Consider the following 18,393-nt stretch of genomic DNA (forward strand, 5'->3'; position numbering starts at 1 on the left):
ATGTATAATTATCCTTGTGTCGACACCTACTGGTTGACAAGTAGTATTGCCTCAAGCTCATGAATGTGATATCCTGGGATTCTGTCACTGGGTTCTTTCAAAACTAGCTTAAAAAAACATCTATCAGGAGACCAAGACAAGGGGAAATAAATGCAATTTATCATAGGTGTTATTCACTGTGCCGACGTGTATCCCCTTTTCTCGTTTGTACATATATTGTGTTATTTATGCTGTTGATAAATTGAATACATAGGACCACAATGGAAACAAGTCCCAAGGACTTTTTTGTGTTATCCTTTTAGCCTTAATGTCTGACTGTATCTGTGCCGTTTACATTTCTGACTAATAGAGTATCAATCAATCATGAGTGGTAGTTTGGTTTCCCGCAAGCAGAGTTCAAATCCCGGGTAGGGTATTAAAATTACGGATTGCAGCTTCAACTCTGTAAAGAAAATAAAGACCCCAGGAAATAATTCAGAATGTTGTATCACTGTATTATTATAGATTGATTGCACATGTAACATAACTCCTTAAGGTATATATATGTGCAAGAGATGTAAGGAATAGAGTGTGCAATTATGTGATGAGAGTACAGAATAGTGTTAAACTTAAGATTATTACTTGATCACATCCATACTACTAATGAATTAAGTCATGCGGTCCGGGCACTTAGGCTCACTTAAGTCATTCACCCTAGTCTCGCGTAGCCAGACAACTATTCCACAATCTCTGAATGCTATATAGAGTGTGGAACTACAACTCCCAAAATCCGAGAGAGGAAACTGGCACTTCCGTCCACGAAAATATCTTTTAAAATATCTTTACACTTTACTTTTTAATTTCCATTTCTGATAAGCAGCAAGCTATGTATACTTAGATGATTTGTATTTATATTAGGATAAATTTGCGCGACTGTAAAGACGAAATGGAAATGGAGAGGAGGCTCCACATCCGGTTTATATTCTAATCATGATCAGAGCTTCCGAGTCCCACAATGTATGCCGGAAACATTTGAAAATTGTGGGAGGCAACAGTCTGGTAACGCGAGACTACATTCACCCTAAACATTATTTACATATAATAGTCTGGGAATAGTATAACAACATTGTTCAACAGCAGGATTAACCAATAATTCATATTATCATTCATTAACAATTTCACTTCCTTTATGGTGGAGTGTACAACTACATTTCAGCTTTTAAATACGTTTACCTGATCTAAAAGAAAGTTCAGTCTGTATTCATACACAACTTCTAATCAAATTGATAGACATGGTGACTAAAATGATGACAGGATAAAGCCACATCTCCTTGGTTGTAAAACAACAGAACTTAAACGTCACTGAGATGTAAGTCCAAGCAAAAACTGGACATTTTCCCAATGTTTGGCTTTAATTTGTTGCGACTGAAGTTGCACTGGTTGAACAAATCCAACATTAAAAGTATTTTACACAATGTGCCTGCTGATGTAGTTAAAGCACGCATTGAATAAAATGCTGAACTTCTATCTTCGTCATCTCGTATACAAGAGTCCCCCCAAGCCTCCCAAACATTAGAACAAGAATAATTCCCCCTTCTGCCTTACATAAGGTGATACAGTATACACTTGATAAACTATTTATTTTCACATATCTGAGACAATTTTCAAAATGTTCAACCTCGCTCACATATGACTTCGATCACACTCTGCTCCATGGGGGCAGGGTCTAAACAGCGATGGGCGGTGCTTCCCACGATCTCGTCCAGCAGGAAGTGGACGAGGTTCTCGTCAGAGACGAAGCGCCACAGGTACATTTGTAGGTAGTGGCAGTCCACCTGGATCTGCTGCAGGCCGTAGCGGCCAAAGGTGCGCAGGCGAACGCACTCAAGGAATGTCTTCAGACTGATTTTTATGATTCCTGTGACCACAGAGACCTGAAGGGTTGGGGGAGGGTGTGTGTGTGTGTGTGTGTGTGTGTGTGTGTGTGTGTGTGTGTGTGTGTGTGTGTGTGTGTGTGTGTGTGTGTGTGTGTGTGTGTGATAGACAAAAATAATTACGGGTGGGGGCAAGGAAAAATAAGTGGAGAGACAGAAGACAGATTCAGGTGGTGTTACAGTGTCTTTCTATGTAAACTATGCTTACTTGATTGAAGGACTCTACAGTAAAGCATAAATCAGATCCCACACCAGCACTCACCTTGTTGAACTCCACCGAGCTGAAGATGTCAATCCTCTCAGAGAAGAGCTTATGTATGTTACTCAAGAGGCTGGTATCCATGGGAGCACTGCCAAAAAACAAAACAAATACTGCTGTCTTTGGCCGAAGAGTGGTGCTAGAGGAAAGGCCAATGGGGCCACATAGATGGGTTCACCATGCAAACTGTCCCTTAGATATCCTAATATGGTGACATTTTGGCACTAGAGAAAATGTCATGGGGTTACTCCAGGGAGCATTAATGCACTCAGCAAGTTTCCTCGCAAACTGCCCATTAGATTTTCATATCTTGTGTGCAAGTGAAAATCTTGGCCTAAGGGCGGCACTAGAAGAAAGGCCAAAATCAGTAGGGTTCATTCATCCTTGCTGAGTGCAGTAAGTTTCATGTCAATCGGCCCATTACATTTTGAGATAGAGTGTGCAACTGGAAAGCTTGGCCTAAGGGTGGCACTAGAACTAGGGAATTTGGTCACCAAATGAATGCACTCAGCAAGTTTCATGCCAACCTTGAGATATTGCGTTTGCAAGTAGAAGTTTTGACCTAATAGCGGCAATAGGCAAAGGGCCACTGGGTCAACAAAATCTGTGGGGGTCATCCTAGGGATCATGAAAGTGCACAGCAAAATCCATGACTATCCAGCCAGTAGCTTTCAGGATGTTATCTTGGACCAATCTGGGAACCCTTTCGGTATAATCTGTTTTGAGAGATTAAAGATGGAAAGACGAATGGACCGAACGACCCCGCCACTAGCAGGGCTGAAGGAAAAAAAAACACAATCTGTGTTATTCTGAAATTCTTTTGATCTTAGACATGTGCATAACTGAATATTCAAAGCACACTCTCAAAGAGAAGGGCTAGATAATACAGAGCATATTGTGCCCTTAACAAGATGAGCACTTGCCAGAAAATATGCTAACACAAGTGTTTTTCGTGTCCCTGCAGACATTTCTGCTACTGGTTGCCCTAACATCCAAACTTCCCCATTTTCATTTCATATGATCAAAACTTTAATAGATGAATGTTGCATTGCTTTAAAGACTACCACTTTTGGAATTTTTGATGCAGTGTATAAAGGCAAAAAAACAAAGCCAACTAGAATTGAACAGTCAAAGTTGCAATTGCAACATGCGACAATGCAACATTTTTGTCTCTGTTGGAAAATACACCTCTAGTCTCTAGAAGACAGCGCTCGATCAAGGTATACCACATAAGCTAGGGGTGTTCGATATGGCGATAGATATCGTCGCGACGATACTATGTCTCCACGATATGCTTTTTTAGAGATATCTATCGTCATAAAGTCAGTCACTCAGTCATAGAGTGTGCACTCACATTCTATGATTTGCAGTTCTATACCTTAATCTATACTTATGTAGTACGACGGTTTCGTTCGCCAAAAATAGCAGATCTACAAGCTAACAACGCGCCTCGACCGCACGTCCGGACCGCATTGATTGCTTGAAGATCTGTTGTGTTCATCAGACAGGCTGAACAGTCCCCGCCCCCTTTCTTCTTGGCAGCGACTGCGAGGGGACCGTCGCTCTCGTCATTCTGCACAACAGCAGTAATGGACGGAGAGTCAGGCTCACCGACACGGTGCAAACTAAAGTTAATTGCAAAGTTTGTAATGTCCGAACGTCACTCGATATAACTTTTAACCAAACGCGGGTGAAACAGCGAAGGTATCCCCGCATAAAGAGTGCACGCACGCACATGGATCGACGGACCTCGCGTACCAATTAAAAACAACAATTCGTACATCGCTTACAAAAGCTTATCAACACCATGAATTAACATAGGAATGACCGACCTGGCTGGATGCATATGCATATCAATGATCCATTGCGTGTGACCTGTACTTTTCCAGTGGTGGAAAAAGTACTTAAGTAAAAGTATCAGTACTGCAATGCAGAAATACTCACAAGCTCACAACGGGTCGCAAAGCGACGCGTTGTGAGCTTGTAGATCGTCTATTTTCAAATAGCCGAAGTATATAGGGATAAAGTGGTTATGCGTGTTTTGTAATAATACAAATCTACAAAGTAACTAAATTGTAGTGGAATAAAAGAACAATATTTGCCTCTGAGATGTAGTGGAGTAGAAGTAAAAGTACTGAAAATGTAAGATAATCCAGTAAAGTGAAAATTCCTCAAATTTGTACTTAAGTACATGTACTTAGTTACATTCCACCACTGACTGTCAGATGTTCTGTCTGAAGCAGTCTGTTACACTACTAACTCACCATCAAGCAGCCTGCACTGAATGTCACATGATGCAACAGCTGGATAAAAAGGAATAGATTATCTATCTATCAGCAGCATAAAAACTAATATTATATCTATCTATCTATCAGCAGCATAAAAACTAATATTATATCTATCTATCTATCAGCAGCATAAAAACTAATATTATATCTATATCTATCTATCTATCTATCAGCAGCATAAAAAACTAATATTATATCTACATATATCTATCTATCTATCTATCTATCTATCAGCAGCATAAAAACTAATATTATATCTATATATCTATCTATCTATCTATCTATCTATCTATCAGCAGCATAAAAAATAATATTATATCTATCTATCTATCTATCAGCAGCATAAAAACTAATATTATATCTATATCTATCTATCAGCAGCATAAAAAAATAATATTATATCTACATATATCTATCTATCTATCTATCAGCAGCATAAAAACTAATATTATATCTATATAGCTATATATCTATCTATCGATCAGTAGCATAAAAACGAATATTATATTTATATCTATCTATCTATCAGCGGCATAAAACCGAATATTATATCCATCTATTTATCTATCTATCTATAGCCTGTCTGTCTGTGAACACATTCATTAATAAGATATGATGATTCTTTATATTACATAATATAATGATTATACGTGCCCCATGATCATATCTTATAAAAAATGTTATAATCATATAATATAATGAATCATCATATATGTTATTAATAATAATAATACTCCTAAAAACGAACATTAAAAACATATGGTGATATATATCGTCTATCGTGATATTTCTTGAAAAATATTGTGATAGTATTTTTTTCAATATCGAACACCCCTAACATAAGCCATTGTCTTTAAAAGTTGCATACTGTATACTCAAGTTCAAGTTTATCATGCCCCAAACTGGGCAATTTAGGTCAGTGGTTCTCAAACTTTTTCATGTCAGGGACCCCCTAATTGACACTTATTTCCCCGCGGACCCCCATTTGAAAAGATAAGCCAGGGACCCCAATAAGAGAAGTTTTTTACGGCTCTCTAGCAGTGATTCTCAACCAAGGACCCCCAGTTTGACATGCATTAGGCTACGGACCCCCATTTAATGGCATTTATACCTCTGGGACCCCAATTCACATTGTAAAATCAATGTTAATTTAACTCTGAGAGTGTACAAATGGAACCAAATGGACCCGTTAGGGTCCATTTGGTTCCATTTGTACACTCTCAGAGTTACAGACCCATAAGAGTCCATTTGGTTCCTGTCCATCATCTAGCTTGGGACCCCCTGGAACCCCCTCAAGTACCCCTGGGGGTCCCCGGACCCCACTTTGAGAACCAATGATTTAGGTTACAGCAGATAATAATAAGAAACTCCAAGACACAGAAAACATACATAAGACATAAACATAGACATGATCACAAGATCCAGATAATAGCTACCTCCTCCTGCTTCCATTTTTGATTGCACGAATGGAAGTAGGTACAAATGAGAATGTGTACCTATTGTTTTTAGTTGCAGGGGTCTGTACTGTAGGTACCTTGGAGTGTAGCTGGCTGCATAACGCGGTTGCTGTCTTGAGCAGACAGAAAAGGTCCTCTTGCTAGAGTCACTACTGTGTGCCTTCCTCACACCTTCCTCGTACAAAAGACCAACCTATAGGGGAAGCACAATCAAGTTAATAAAGGATTTATTCACTTCAGTTCTACAGAGCAGAGTTGTAAGAAGCGAAAAGTAGGATTTGCAACTTGCCTTGGACTAGTCTACTGCGTGACTTGACTTGGTTGATTGAATACTTGATTAATACATGATTTGTAAAGGTAAAGGCAGTACAACGATTTAAAAACACGCCAAATGGATGACAAAAAGCTTCGTTTCCCTTGTGGTCCATTGTGGACTAGGGTTTAACATTTTCCGGGAAATATCTAATTTTAATTCCCGGGAATTTTCAGACCTTTTCCCGGGCTTCCCGGGAATTCCCGTTAAAGGGTAAAAAAAAAAAAAAGTGCCCATTAAAATGCATTTATATGTAGATACTTAAATAGCCAATTTTATATCGAGGTGCCCAAATGTCCCTATTGTGTCCACCTATGAACTTGCACTAATAATGACTTAAGTTGATTTTTTAAAATCATATAAATATAATAGGCCTATATAAATATAATCTAGTGCCCTGGCGGAGATCTGCCCTGTTGCGCAGCAGCGGGTGTATATTGTATATTTTGTTGTTGATCAAATGTCGGGTTTTGTAGTGTGATTTTGATGTGCACATGCATGCGCTGCCACTGACAGTCAATGAGACAGACAGCTGTTGTGTGCAGTTCTACTTGTTCTACTGGGTAGTTCTAGTAAAATGGTAGATTGAACGTTCTAAAATAAAAGTGTAGGTAGGGTAGGCTACATTAATGATGATAAAAAAAATCGGAGTTAAACCCTATTGTGGACTGCATTAAGACTTAACATGACTCCAGAGTTGAACGCAAAAACTCAGTCAGATTTGATCAGGTAGAAACACAAAGCAATACTTAATGCAAAGAACAATGCTAGTTGAAATGTTTAAATTTAAATTCATTCGCCCAGGCCTAGTTTAGCTTTCTGCTTTGCATTCAGTTATATGTCTTTCTGTACTGTTTGTACTATAGAGTAAATTAGTAACTGGCTGGGCACTGCCAAACTGTGTGTATGTGGGGGGTTGAGCCCCGTCCTTTGTGAAACAGATGAGGAGAGATAATTACACAATAGTAAATGACAGCAACGCAGTACAGTAGCTACATATTTAAATAAAACATATTTTGTTAAAACATTATGAAAATCGACATATCATGAGAAGTGTAAAAATAAAATAAAATTGTCAGTTAATTATGAAACTGTGGTGGGAAATGTTAAAGTATGGCAGACCACCAGTCTAGTTAATTAATGGGAAACACTGCTATACAAGTGTCTTGAGACAACTTGTTGTGATTTGGCACTATAATAAAATGTATTTAGACCTGGAACACCGAAACGTTGTTATACCTTTCAATCCGGGAACACCTTTGTGTAACATCAGCTGTTGCTATATACTGTATATAGCAACATATTATTTTTTTACATTTTTTAAGTAAAATCTGAAGTTTTCAGAAAACTTAGGTCAGGATTTAGAAGCCGTTTTTTTATAGGGGAGGAAGGTGCTCTCTCCTTTAAAGCTATTAGAATAGAAACACATATTCAGTGACAGGCCTCTCCTGAAATGTTGACAGTCACATAAAAACAGTAACAACAGCTACAACGGATAAGATCAATTATACACATAAAAGGTCACCTGCACATCGATTGAAGTAGTATCTTCTACCACTCTCTTCATCACAGCACGGACATTTCGAGGCTCAATGGTGTTGACCCAGTCTCGTGTTTCCACGCTCTTTCTCAGCATCTGGGAGATGATAAGGCCCTGGACCTGCAGTCAATGAGTGAAGAGATAAAGAAATGGGGGGATATACGTCTATAGAAGGGTGATAACATCTAGACCTGTACACAGAATGTTGAGTTGTGTTTTAAAGCTGCAACCCGTAAGATGTATGTCCTACCCCGGATTCAAACCCGGGTCTCCCATGCGAGCACCAAAATGTCTACTGCTAAGACAGAAGGTTTAGGCTCGGGAGATATTTCTCTTCTTTTCAACCAGTACAAGAGTTATTGTCTTTGTGACACTTTGTGAGCTATTCGTTGCAGGATGTTGGTGATTATGTAGCAGGGCACTATTCAATTCAGCCACCTTGCTGTGTTCTTTTAGCATCATAGTATTCAAATATCTGGTGAAAATGGGCGACAAACTTCGGCAAAAATAGCAGATCCACAAGCCCACAACACGGGCGATGGTGTAGAGTGGAAAAAAGAGGTGGCCAAGTTTAGACCCCTGGGGAAGTTAACACCGGTCAACCAAGTGTATGGTTTAATGGTTACAACCATATCTATATTTTATATGGTTTTCTTTCCTTTGAACAAGACCTACAGTACCTTGACATAATGGTTCAGTAGTTTCTGTGCTGCTTCCCTGGCCTCAGTGCATAAAGTTGTGACTGCAGTCACAGGGCTGTGGTGCTGGTAAACAAAAACAAAAAGTCTGCATTGGTATTGTCAGCACCATGGCAAGGTTGTAGAACGTGGTTATAACAATATAAAATATAATAGAAATAGAGGTTATGAAAACACATCTGACAGATTCAGGTCCCTGTACCTACAGTACTCTATGGCATTAGTCAAGTGCAACGACAGAATAAGCATAAATTCCTCTCAGCAATGCTCCTGTAATCCTAGAAGATCAAGTAGGCCTAACTGGAAAGCGATGATATAAGAATTAAGAATAGAGGTACAGAGGTTAAGAACACAAGAGTCGATTTTTTTTAATTAATAATGAACTAAGCCAAAGATATTAGATTGAGGTCTAGAGGGAAATGTGAGTAACTGACCTCTTAACTAAATATGTTTGACAGGGCTTTACCAGTATAAATACAACCGCTTATGCTTGCTTCTGCATTTATACACTCTTTTTTACATATTAAAGTCTCTAGGAGGAGAGTGAAAGGTACACTCGTGTTTGCATTTCCTCTTTACAGATAGGAAAGCTGAAAGGAAGACCAAAGTGCAGGTGACAAGAGGCACTCAGAAAAAAAAAGAGAAAGAAACCGGCTACATTATCTCAGGGCATTAAAGACGGCAACAGAAAGAAACTTACCTGAACGAGGAACTGCTCGTCTGTGAGTGTGAGTATGTAGGAGATGGTAGAGGTCTCATAGTCCAGGCAAAGCCGAGACAGCAGCAATAGAAGAGCCGGTGGTGTGGAACCTCCCTTGTCTCCGGCGCTCTCACAAAACTGCCGTGAGGACTGGCACACAAACTTTATGAAGCTCACCACCAGATTCTCACGGACACCCTGGCTACAGAATTCTCCCTATTAGGGCAATGGGAGACACAAATCAAAGGGCCTATATTTAGGACTGGTTTTAACATACTCGAGGCAAAAGAACAGTGCATTTAATTTCTTAGAATATAAAACCCCTGTTGAGCAACCAAATATATCCAGTGATTAAATAACACACAACCAGTCAGACAATGCTTGTTAGCAATTGTATGTGTTAAGTATTATAGAAATTAACAAAAAAAGAAACAAACTAGACCTATAAAATCAACAAACAAAACAAAAAATCAGTCCTCCTGCGTCTGGGGGGGGACATAAATCAACATCATACTTATACTGTTTATCATTATATAAAATCATAAATATTCACTGACCTTAAAGTAAGGCTTGTTGGAGAACGTAATGTCCTTAGCCGTGAAGAGATGCACCGAGGCCAACACCGACTTAATCTGATTGAGGATGGAGGCTGACAGAGAGGAGAGGAGCTCCGGTAGGCTATTCGGGCCGTCTCTTCCAGAAGCCGCGCCCCCTAGGAGAGAACCGCCGGTGCCCGAGGTGCCGGCCGCCGAGAGGCGCGGCGCGGCCAGGGCCTGCCTCACGTCTGTCAGGCTGTCCAGGTAGAACCTCTGGAGAGCAGCGAGGTACTGCTTGAGCCTCTCTGTGGCCGCGCGCACCACAATCTCGGTCCCCTTGTGTGGCACAGTGGAACCTGGCAACAGTTTGGTCACGGCCTGGAGCCTGCGGTGGAAGCGGTCTAAGGCGCGGACCAGGAGCGAGTTATCTCCGACCCCTTTCTCCTCCTGTATCCTCCGCTCCACTAGGGAGAAGTAGCGAGCGGCCAGGTCATCTACGAAGACGTTGAGCTTGCCGTTAGCCATCTGAGGGATGTTCTTGGACGCCAGCTCTCCTGTCTGAGCGTGACTGATGAACAGCTCCTGATAAGACGTAATCACCAGGCATAAGCTGCTGACAAATTCATTGCAACCCCTGTCAATGAATTCTAGAATATCAGTCTTTGAGCTGGGAGAGGTCAGAGCGCTGGCTTTGGGGGATGAATCAGACGGAGTTTCGGGAGTTGCAGAAGAAGATAGGGTGCCAGCGGAGCTGGTTGATGTGTCTGTAGATGATGGATAAGGTCTTATCTCTGCTTCCAGACCCTGGAGGTCCAGATCCAGGCGGCTCCGAGCGTGGCTCAGGAACTTATCGCACAGTTCCTCGGCTGGTTCGTCCAACTGTAATAGCAGCTCCACACACTCTGACAGGTCCCTGGCACTTGTCCCGCCATCCCTATGATCAGAAGGGGCGATATGAATGAGTGATCTGTAGGATAACAGCACGCTGTATGGTTGTGGAGATAACTATTGCACGTTAGCTCCATGCCCACGAGGAACTGAGCGAGAAATTGACTTTCTCGCACGTTAGCTATCTGATCGGGACCAGATTGGTGAAAATGAGCTATCTGATCGGGACCAGATTGGTGAAAATAAGCTCTGAAAGCTCGACAGTAAAGAAAAATTGTGATTTGCTTGTGTATTTTCCTTCATTTAGACAATTTGTGTGTCAGCACCCCTAATGTTGAAAAACTGCTAAGCACGGCTCCATCTCGTGCACAATTGAAACCATGCCTCGAGAGAAGAGATAAAATCATGCATTTATTAAAACTGATTTCATAGGTCTGCAGTTAGTTCGCAAATGGTCTCTGTCGGGTGGAAACCTCATATCTCCAAAACTGTTACTTTTCAGGATTCAAATTCTAATATAGCAAAAGTAGCAGATCTACAAGCTCGAAACACGTTTCGAGCTTGTAGATCTGCTACTTTTGAGGCTTTTGTGTGACACTGTAGTATGATCAAGCAGAGCACTAATTTTCGAAAAACGTTAGAATATGGAGATAAGAGGTTTCTGCCCGACAACAACAAAATGTAGGTTTTGAGTGCTGGGTACTTCTAAAGAGTCAGGGAACCTTAAAGGTATTGTAGGCAACATTAAGCCTCAATTTAAAAAAATATTTATATATATATATATATATATATATATATATATATATATATATATATATATATAAATATTGCATTTTTTCCCCTTTATCAGCCACTATATAACGATGCTGGGGTGTTTTCCTGCATTGAAACACAGTCCTCTTTATGAAATCCGTATTTTCCCTATTGTTTATGTTGTCCGGGACGTAAATTAACGCACGAATGTGCGCATCCGTGCGCGTCCGTGTCCGTGTGACTCTATGGAAGTCTATGGAAGCATCACCCCCTGGTGGCCGGGGAAACGAACTGCACAAACATAAACAGTACAGGGAAAATACGGAGGACTGTGTTTCAATGCAGGAAAACACCCCAGCATCATTATATAGTGGCTGATAGAGGGGTAAAAATGCAAAATATATATATATAAACATTTTTTAAATTTAGGCTTAATGTTGCCTACAATACCTTTAAAGGAGAGAGGGCTCTGCCTGGATTTGATCCTAAGCCAGCAAGGTCACATGTGACCACTACGCCATCACTGGATGTTTTAGTCAAATTATTAATATGCAAATTGAATCTTAAGATTTACCCTCAAATTTGAATAAGGCTTCCACGTGCTTCCATTCCTTCACTGAAGATGGCGTTGTTATTTAGGGCCATAGTTCGACTACCACAAATACACACCTGAACTTCTGCCGAAGCTCCTGTGCCAGCTTGTCCATGATGGCATGGCAGTCATCTTGAATGCCCTTGAAGGAGGGTAGGTGGCTGTACTGTTGCAGCACACAGCGGGCGCGGCGATGGGAGCTCACAGCCTGGGCATAGGCCTGCAGCTCCAGACACTTATTCAGTCTAGCAGGCAGCTCAAACAGAAACTGCAGCTTACGAAGGAGAGTGTGTACGCCTGGAGCAGAGCAGAGATAATAATTAATACAATTATTACAACAAGGGCATTTGGAAATGTTGTTATAACATGAATGATGGAGTGGAGTCTCTCTGCTGTATATTGCACATGGATACAACAATAAATCATTTTTTGACAGCAGGGAAGACAAAGAAATAATAATATTGGAGCAGAACGAAGAGGTCAAATTTCTCTAAAAGAATACCAAACTAGTTAAAGCACATTGCCAGATTTCTCCCTCACCTGACAGTTTTGTTATCTGTGTGTGCTGGTCCTGAAGAGTGCCACTGATGCAAGCACTGAACTCTGTGATAGCAGCCATGTTGGCGGAGAGGCAGTCCATTTCATCTTCCATCTTCTTGAAGTCGTTCTTCATCTTCCTTATCGTGTCTAGCAGGATGGATGGAGGCGTCAGGGTTTAATAATCATCCCGTAATAAAAATAAGTTCTGTAACAGAGTGCTTTTACCAAAGGCAAAGTCCCAAAATATAGAGGGCAATTCAGAGGAAGTAAAACGAAGGAAAGCTTAGAACAAGAGATAGGACGGCTACATAGAGACACGTGCATATGCACGTTACTGTGTGGGGGGATATGATGAGAGCACCGGCAACATCTGAGTCGCGTTCAACAAGGTATTCAAAAGCAAATTACGTTTTTATTTTATATTAACATTGCAGGATTTTCGGACAATGCACAAAAACAGTAATACTATTCTCACAATGTTTATAGTGGAAAGGGTTTTCTCCCTTACCATAAATCACTATCAGCCAATAAGGAGGCCAGAGTCAGACAGCTCAAATTTGTTATCAACTAAAATGTAACCTTTGGTGTGAGAAAATATTCCAAGAAGGAACACTTAAAGAAAACACTGTTTATTGCAAACGCTTGTGGCAAACAATGAGGTGCATTAAAGAACATTGTTTTCCACAACAAACATCATAATAAAACATGTTCTTGGAACTTAAAGGATGACTTCACCCATTTTCAACTTATCTTCATAATTGGTCGTCACCAATGCTCATTATAATATGGTACCATTTTTGTCTACCCTGTCTGTCTCTCAGAGGAAGGCTGTGGACAGTTCAGAAACCCACGTACCAGTGACATCATCAATAGAGAATCCAAGCTAATAGAAACTGCATGCTTTCTATTCTTGCAAAGTTGGCATGCAATAATGGAAGTCGTTGTTCTCGCGTTAATAAAAACAATTATTAATGTAATGTAATGGTGTAATGTAAATCTCTGTTAAAAAAAGAAAAACCTGCCTAATGATGATGTCACTGGCAGGCAGGCTTCTGAAGTGTCCACAGCCCTCCTGACCGAGTGGAACAAAATGGAGTGCTCAGGTGGTGCAGTGGTAAAGTCACTGCCCACCACCACGGAGGTTGTGGGTTCGAATCGTGGTGCAACCGGCTTTTTCGGGCGTCTATAAGAACGCAATTGGCCGGGCGGGGAGGTTGATATTTGCCACTGTACGTACTCCTACTGGCTGGGGCCGGCACCTGCCAGCGGGGAGTGTTGAGCGGGAGGAGTAGCACGAAGGCTCTACGTCCTCCCGGTGGGGGCTCCTCACTGGCAGGTAGTCAGTAGGATACGACAGCATTGACAACACAGACATGTGTGTGGGGAGGAATCAATTGGCATAAGGACTAAATTGAAGAGAAAATGGGGTAAAAAAAAAAGAATTGGCTACTCTAAATTTAAAAAAGTAAAAAAGAATTGTACCATTTTATCATGAGCATTAGTGAGGACCAATTATATGAAGATAGGTTCAAAAGGTTGAAAATGGGTGAAGTCCTTTAAGCATCTGTTTTGTTTTTTTGTAGGAGTGGATGAATGACAGTCTACTCCAGAGGTTCTTAAACTATGGGTCGGGACCCCAAGTGGGGTCGCAGGAAGGTGAAGGTGATGAAGGTTCTGGCAACAGTTGTAAATGTATTTTCAATTAAATATTCCTATTCAAGGAAACCAATTTATGCATTATTTTTAAAATATTGTATTTGAACTTTGAAATTGCACTATGAATCAAGTGTTAGGTCAGCTAAAAATGTCCACCATAAAATGGGGTCCAGTTATTAAAAGGTTTGTAATCCCCTGGTCTATTCAAAGGAGAAGAAAGTGAGGTGGGGGTTAAGGCTCGACTGATGAACAGTAAAGCACTAGAAGTCATGTCACCTGTAGCAGATATGAACTTGTTGTAGTTTTCGTACACCAGTGTCTGCATGTCACTGTCCAAGGATCGGATCTGCTTGACCATGCAGCTCTCCTGGTCCATGAGCTCCCCAAGGGAACACTCCCTTCTAAGCTGTAAGGCAGGCAAGCGCACACACGCACACACACACACACACACACACACACACACACACACACACACACACACACACACAGAATATTATAGTATGGTCAAAACATGTTTTGTGCTGTCTAATATGGAAACCTTGAACACATTTTATACAGTTCTAAATCCATTAATATGACACAACTGACTACAACCGCTAATATCCAAAGTTACACAGAAGTGAAAGACGGTTGAAGTTATTTATTACATTTCTAAATAAATGTCGCTTTTTTAACATTTGCAACAAACAGTGCAAATGTGTACTATTATGGACCGTGCATTTAAAGCTCAGAATATACCTGCATAGATAATGCAGCATATAATAGCAGGAAAAATGACATAAACACCAATATGCATAATGTATTGTCTATGCAAGCATGCACACCCACATTTCTATTCTGTGTCATTTCATTATCACTGCACATTTGTAGTTACATATCAGGTATTGAGAGGGTTTCTGCATTGAGAAAACAATCAAAGAAATGCCTATCAGCTGACAACTGTAATTGACATGATGCCACCATAAAAAAAGCTAGATGCAGTCTTTTACATTGTTTTCATATCAAGTGTGCCCTAGAATGGCTGGTATTCCATATGGAATATGAACCATTCTACGGCTGGGGTGCCACTAGGGTGCCACCATCTCCCAGGTGACATTTGACACAGGTAGAGACGCCATACTTTGTCGTAAAACAAAAAATAAAACAAAAAACAGCTAAACATTTTCCCAGTAATAACATGCCCACATATAGGGATGCCAGGGTTGATGACGTGGTTAACCCTTAATTGACAATAACTGTCTAGAGACCATGATAATACCACACTGCTAAACATCTTGACTTAATGTTGCTGACATGGTGGAGATCAGCTGTTTGTTACCTTGTTGAGATAAACATCAGGGTCGAAGTGCGGCCCGTTGATGTCACAGGGATCCAGGGACTCTGGCTGATCCGGGGCCTTTCCTTCCTCGTTCAGTCCGTAGTAAAGCTTCAACATTCCGTGAACTCGGCGCTTTCGTGCGTCGGAGTCGTCGACTTCTGTCTCCATCGTGATCTAACTGAATGAACTGATGTTATGTAGCTGGCTGGGTTAGCTACTATCTGATCTGCTGCTGTACTCCACACAGCAGATGACACACAATGTCAACGAAAACAGAACGAAAACAGTGAATTTAAGGTTAAAAGGCTAGTTGGCTACGTATAACTTTTGCAGACAATCTACACAAACTGCTTGACATTCAAACACTACGCCTACTAACCGCTATCAGGCCTTTTCAATACACATAAATTAGAAAGATGTGAAGCAACATCTTTTGGTCTGCAATCCTGCAGGATGTTACTTCCGGGTTTGTCATTGCCGCGTCACCACTCACCACCAGTCTTGCCAGAATTTGTGAGAGAAATAAGCAACCAGGTCTAGGAAAACAAGCCCAAAAGAAGCAACTTAGCCGCTCTATGCCAATATGAGCTCTTTAATTTAAACCTATATTACTACTGTATATATTTACATTTACAACATACCCGACCTACAAGCTCACGTGAGCTTGTAGATCTGCTATATTCCAAACATCTTGAAATAAAATGTGGTACGGGGTTCGGTCCGGGCACAAAACATTTTCAGATGGGGGTTAGGGGGACAAAAAAAATACATATTAACTTGAGGGTCCGACTCCATGACATGAAAATATTTGAGAACCACTGGTTACAATAATTTTAAAATTGTAAAGCAAGGCCCAAATAACCAACAACAACACTTTAGAAACAACCCAAAAAAACGCAACCCGCAACTAAGCAACTTCGCAGAAAAATAAGCCCAAAGTCGCTTATAATGGCAGCGGACATGGCAACGCCGGTCACCACCAGTCACCACAAAGAGGATGTATGATTTATCAAGACACTTGAAAGAACACTTGGGTCTTGCCAAGAAAATGTCTTCATAGGTGTTATCCTGTCAATACCAATGTTATAAAATATAAGATTGAATATTGACACACTTTGTTCTTTTTGTGGAAACAATATCTCATTTATTTTGGGATTGTACTTACTGTCATGTCTTTTGGATTGATTTTAATAATTTCATAAATTCCAGAACTCTTCTATTAGATTGAATATTCAGCATGTATTTGGACTTTCAAAAAGTTATAAAATAATTGTAGACAAAATATATATCAACCTTATCTTAATTTTAGCAAAATGTCATATTCATTACCAACATTATTACCTTAAATATATACCTTATAACATTGTACAAATACTAAAGCTATGAAAACTAGAAGAATCTGTGAAGAATATATTGCCTAAAGTCTATAACCTTGAGCTTGCTTATTTATTTTATTTTTTACTGACTATCTTTATCCAGTATTGTAACTGCATTGTGTCCTGTTATTTGTAATTATGGGGCCAGGCTTCCAGCATGGACCCATATTGTTATTCGCATTATTCCATTTCTTCTTCTTCTTCTTCTTCTTCTTCTTCTGCCACTTTTGGCAGTTCTGGCTGAACCGTGCAGTCGCTTTTTATGAAACTCGGCCATATGGTAGATGGTCATGAAAAACGATCAAAAAATAATTCTCACAATCTTTCGTCCAAAGGTGGCGCTATAGCACTCAATTGAAAATGCCAACTTTGAACAGGTACAACTCATGCCCTGTTTGACCTACAGCCATGAAACTTGGATACACATATGCGTCTCCTCATGCTGAACAACTTTCACCCTCTGACTTTTGACCTCTGACCCTTAGATCTCCCACCATTTGGAATTATATGAAAAACAGTTCAAACCTATCTCCTCCTGGGATTTTTGAGTAATCTGCACGAAACTTTTTACACATGAACTTTGGACCTATACCAAAAAACGTTTGCAAAATATCTTCCATAAGTGAAAAAATGAAGTTTTAATGAGCCAATGAATATTGCAGTTTTATGACAATTATTCATCTGCCCCTAACACATACATGCAGACTTACCATTCTTTGAAACTTTGCAGAAATGTAAAGGGCCATTCCAAATATCACTGAAACCAATCTTACTCTAATTGGTCAAACGGGGGCGCTATAGCAATTTTTTGAAAATTGAAACTTTAAACAGGCAAAAGTCATGCCTCGTTTGGCCGACAGCCATTAGACCTGCTTACACATGTGCCTTGACTAATGAGGAACACATCTATCACGTTGACCAGTAAGCACCGCCCTTAGATTGTCCGCAATCTTGAGCAGTTTGAAAAACACTTAAACCCAGGATTTTTCAGCTATTTGCGTGAAACTGTATGATCTCTGTGATCTCCTTTTTCACAGGTTCTTGTCTGTTGGTGGCTTCTCGCTTAAATGTGTGCCCCACAACCTGAAGGTCACCAGTTCAAGCCTCACTTGGTGCAGACTTCATCCAAGTTGCATTTCACACAACATGACTATCAATGAATACATCTGCAATTGTTAAAGATAACATGAAATACTCAATTGAGTGTTTTTTACATACAGCTGATCTACAATCTCACAACTTTTCAGATAGCAATGAGAGTATGTTTTTTCAATGTATAACATACTTCATTGTGAAAATAGCCAATGTACAATCTGACAACTTTTAATGGTTTGTGAGCTTGTAGATCGGCTACTTTCACTAATTTTGGTTCTGAGGAGATGTACAATTTCTTCATTGGTAAATGGTTTGTGAACGAGTGATCTTAGTGTTAGTGAAACAGGGGCTTGGAAGGCAAGAGTTTGTGATCCTCCACAGACAATATCAGCCTGGACAAAGATATAGCACTATAGGTAGTGTTGCAGCTACCTAAGAGTGCTTCATGACCGTAAGGTTGCCGGTTCAAGC

At 40.3% G+C, this 18,393-nt stretch overlaps 1 protein-coding gene across 1 annotated transcript; it reads right to left on the reverse strand.

Moving 5' to 3' along the window:
• Nucleotides 1-480: 480 nt before the first annotated feature.
• vps51 (VPS51 subunit of GARP complex) lies at nt 481-15,905 on the reverse strand. Its single transcript, XM_084073729.1, has 11 exons — nt 15,452-15,905; nt 14,410-14,539; nt 12,478-12,624; nt 12,015-12,234; nt 9,726-10,638; nt 9,169-9,384; nt 8,451-8,534; nt 7,756-7,890; nt 5,995-6,110; nt 2,176-2,263; nt 481-1,913 (listed from the first exon to the last, which is right to left on the reverse strand). The coding sequence occupies exons 1-11, from the start codon at nt 15,617-15,619 to the stop codon at nt 1,653-1,655; spliced, it is 2,478 nt and encodes an 825-aa protein (XP_083929855.1). The 5' UTR covers nt 15,620-15,905; the 3' UTR covers nt 481-1,652.
• Nucleotides 15,906-18,393: the final 2,488 nt, after the last annotated feature.

Source organism: Gymnoscopelus microlampas, assembly GCF_963454915.1.
Source record: "Gymnoscopelus microlampas genome assembly, chromosome: 12".
NCBI lineage: Eukaryota > Metazoa > Chordata > Actinopteri > Myctophiformes > Myctophidae > Gymnoscopelus > Gymnoscopelus microlampas.

Bases quoted from the DNA above. Each gene is read 5' to 3' on its own strand.
- vps51 (XM_084073729.1), bottom strand. From the start codon at position 15,619: ATGGAGACAGAAGTCGACGACTCCGACGCACGAAAGCGCCGAGTTCAC. The intron at 10,639-12,014 runs GTGTGTATTTGT...TTCTGATCATAG, and splicing joins GAGCTTCGGCAGAAGTTCAG to GGATGGCGGGACAAGTGCCA. The intron at 1,914-2,175 runs GTGAGTGCTGGT...CCAACCCTTCAG, and splicing joins GCTCGGTGGAGTTCAACAAG to GTCTCTGTGGTCACAGGAAT.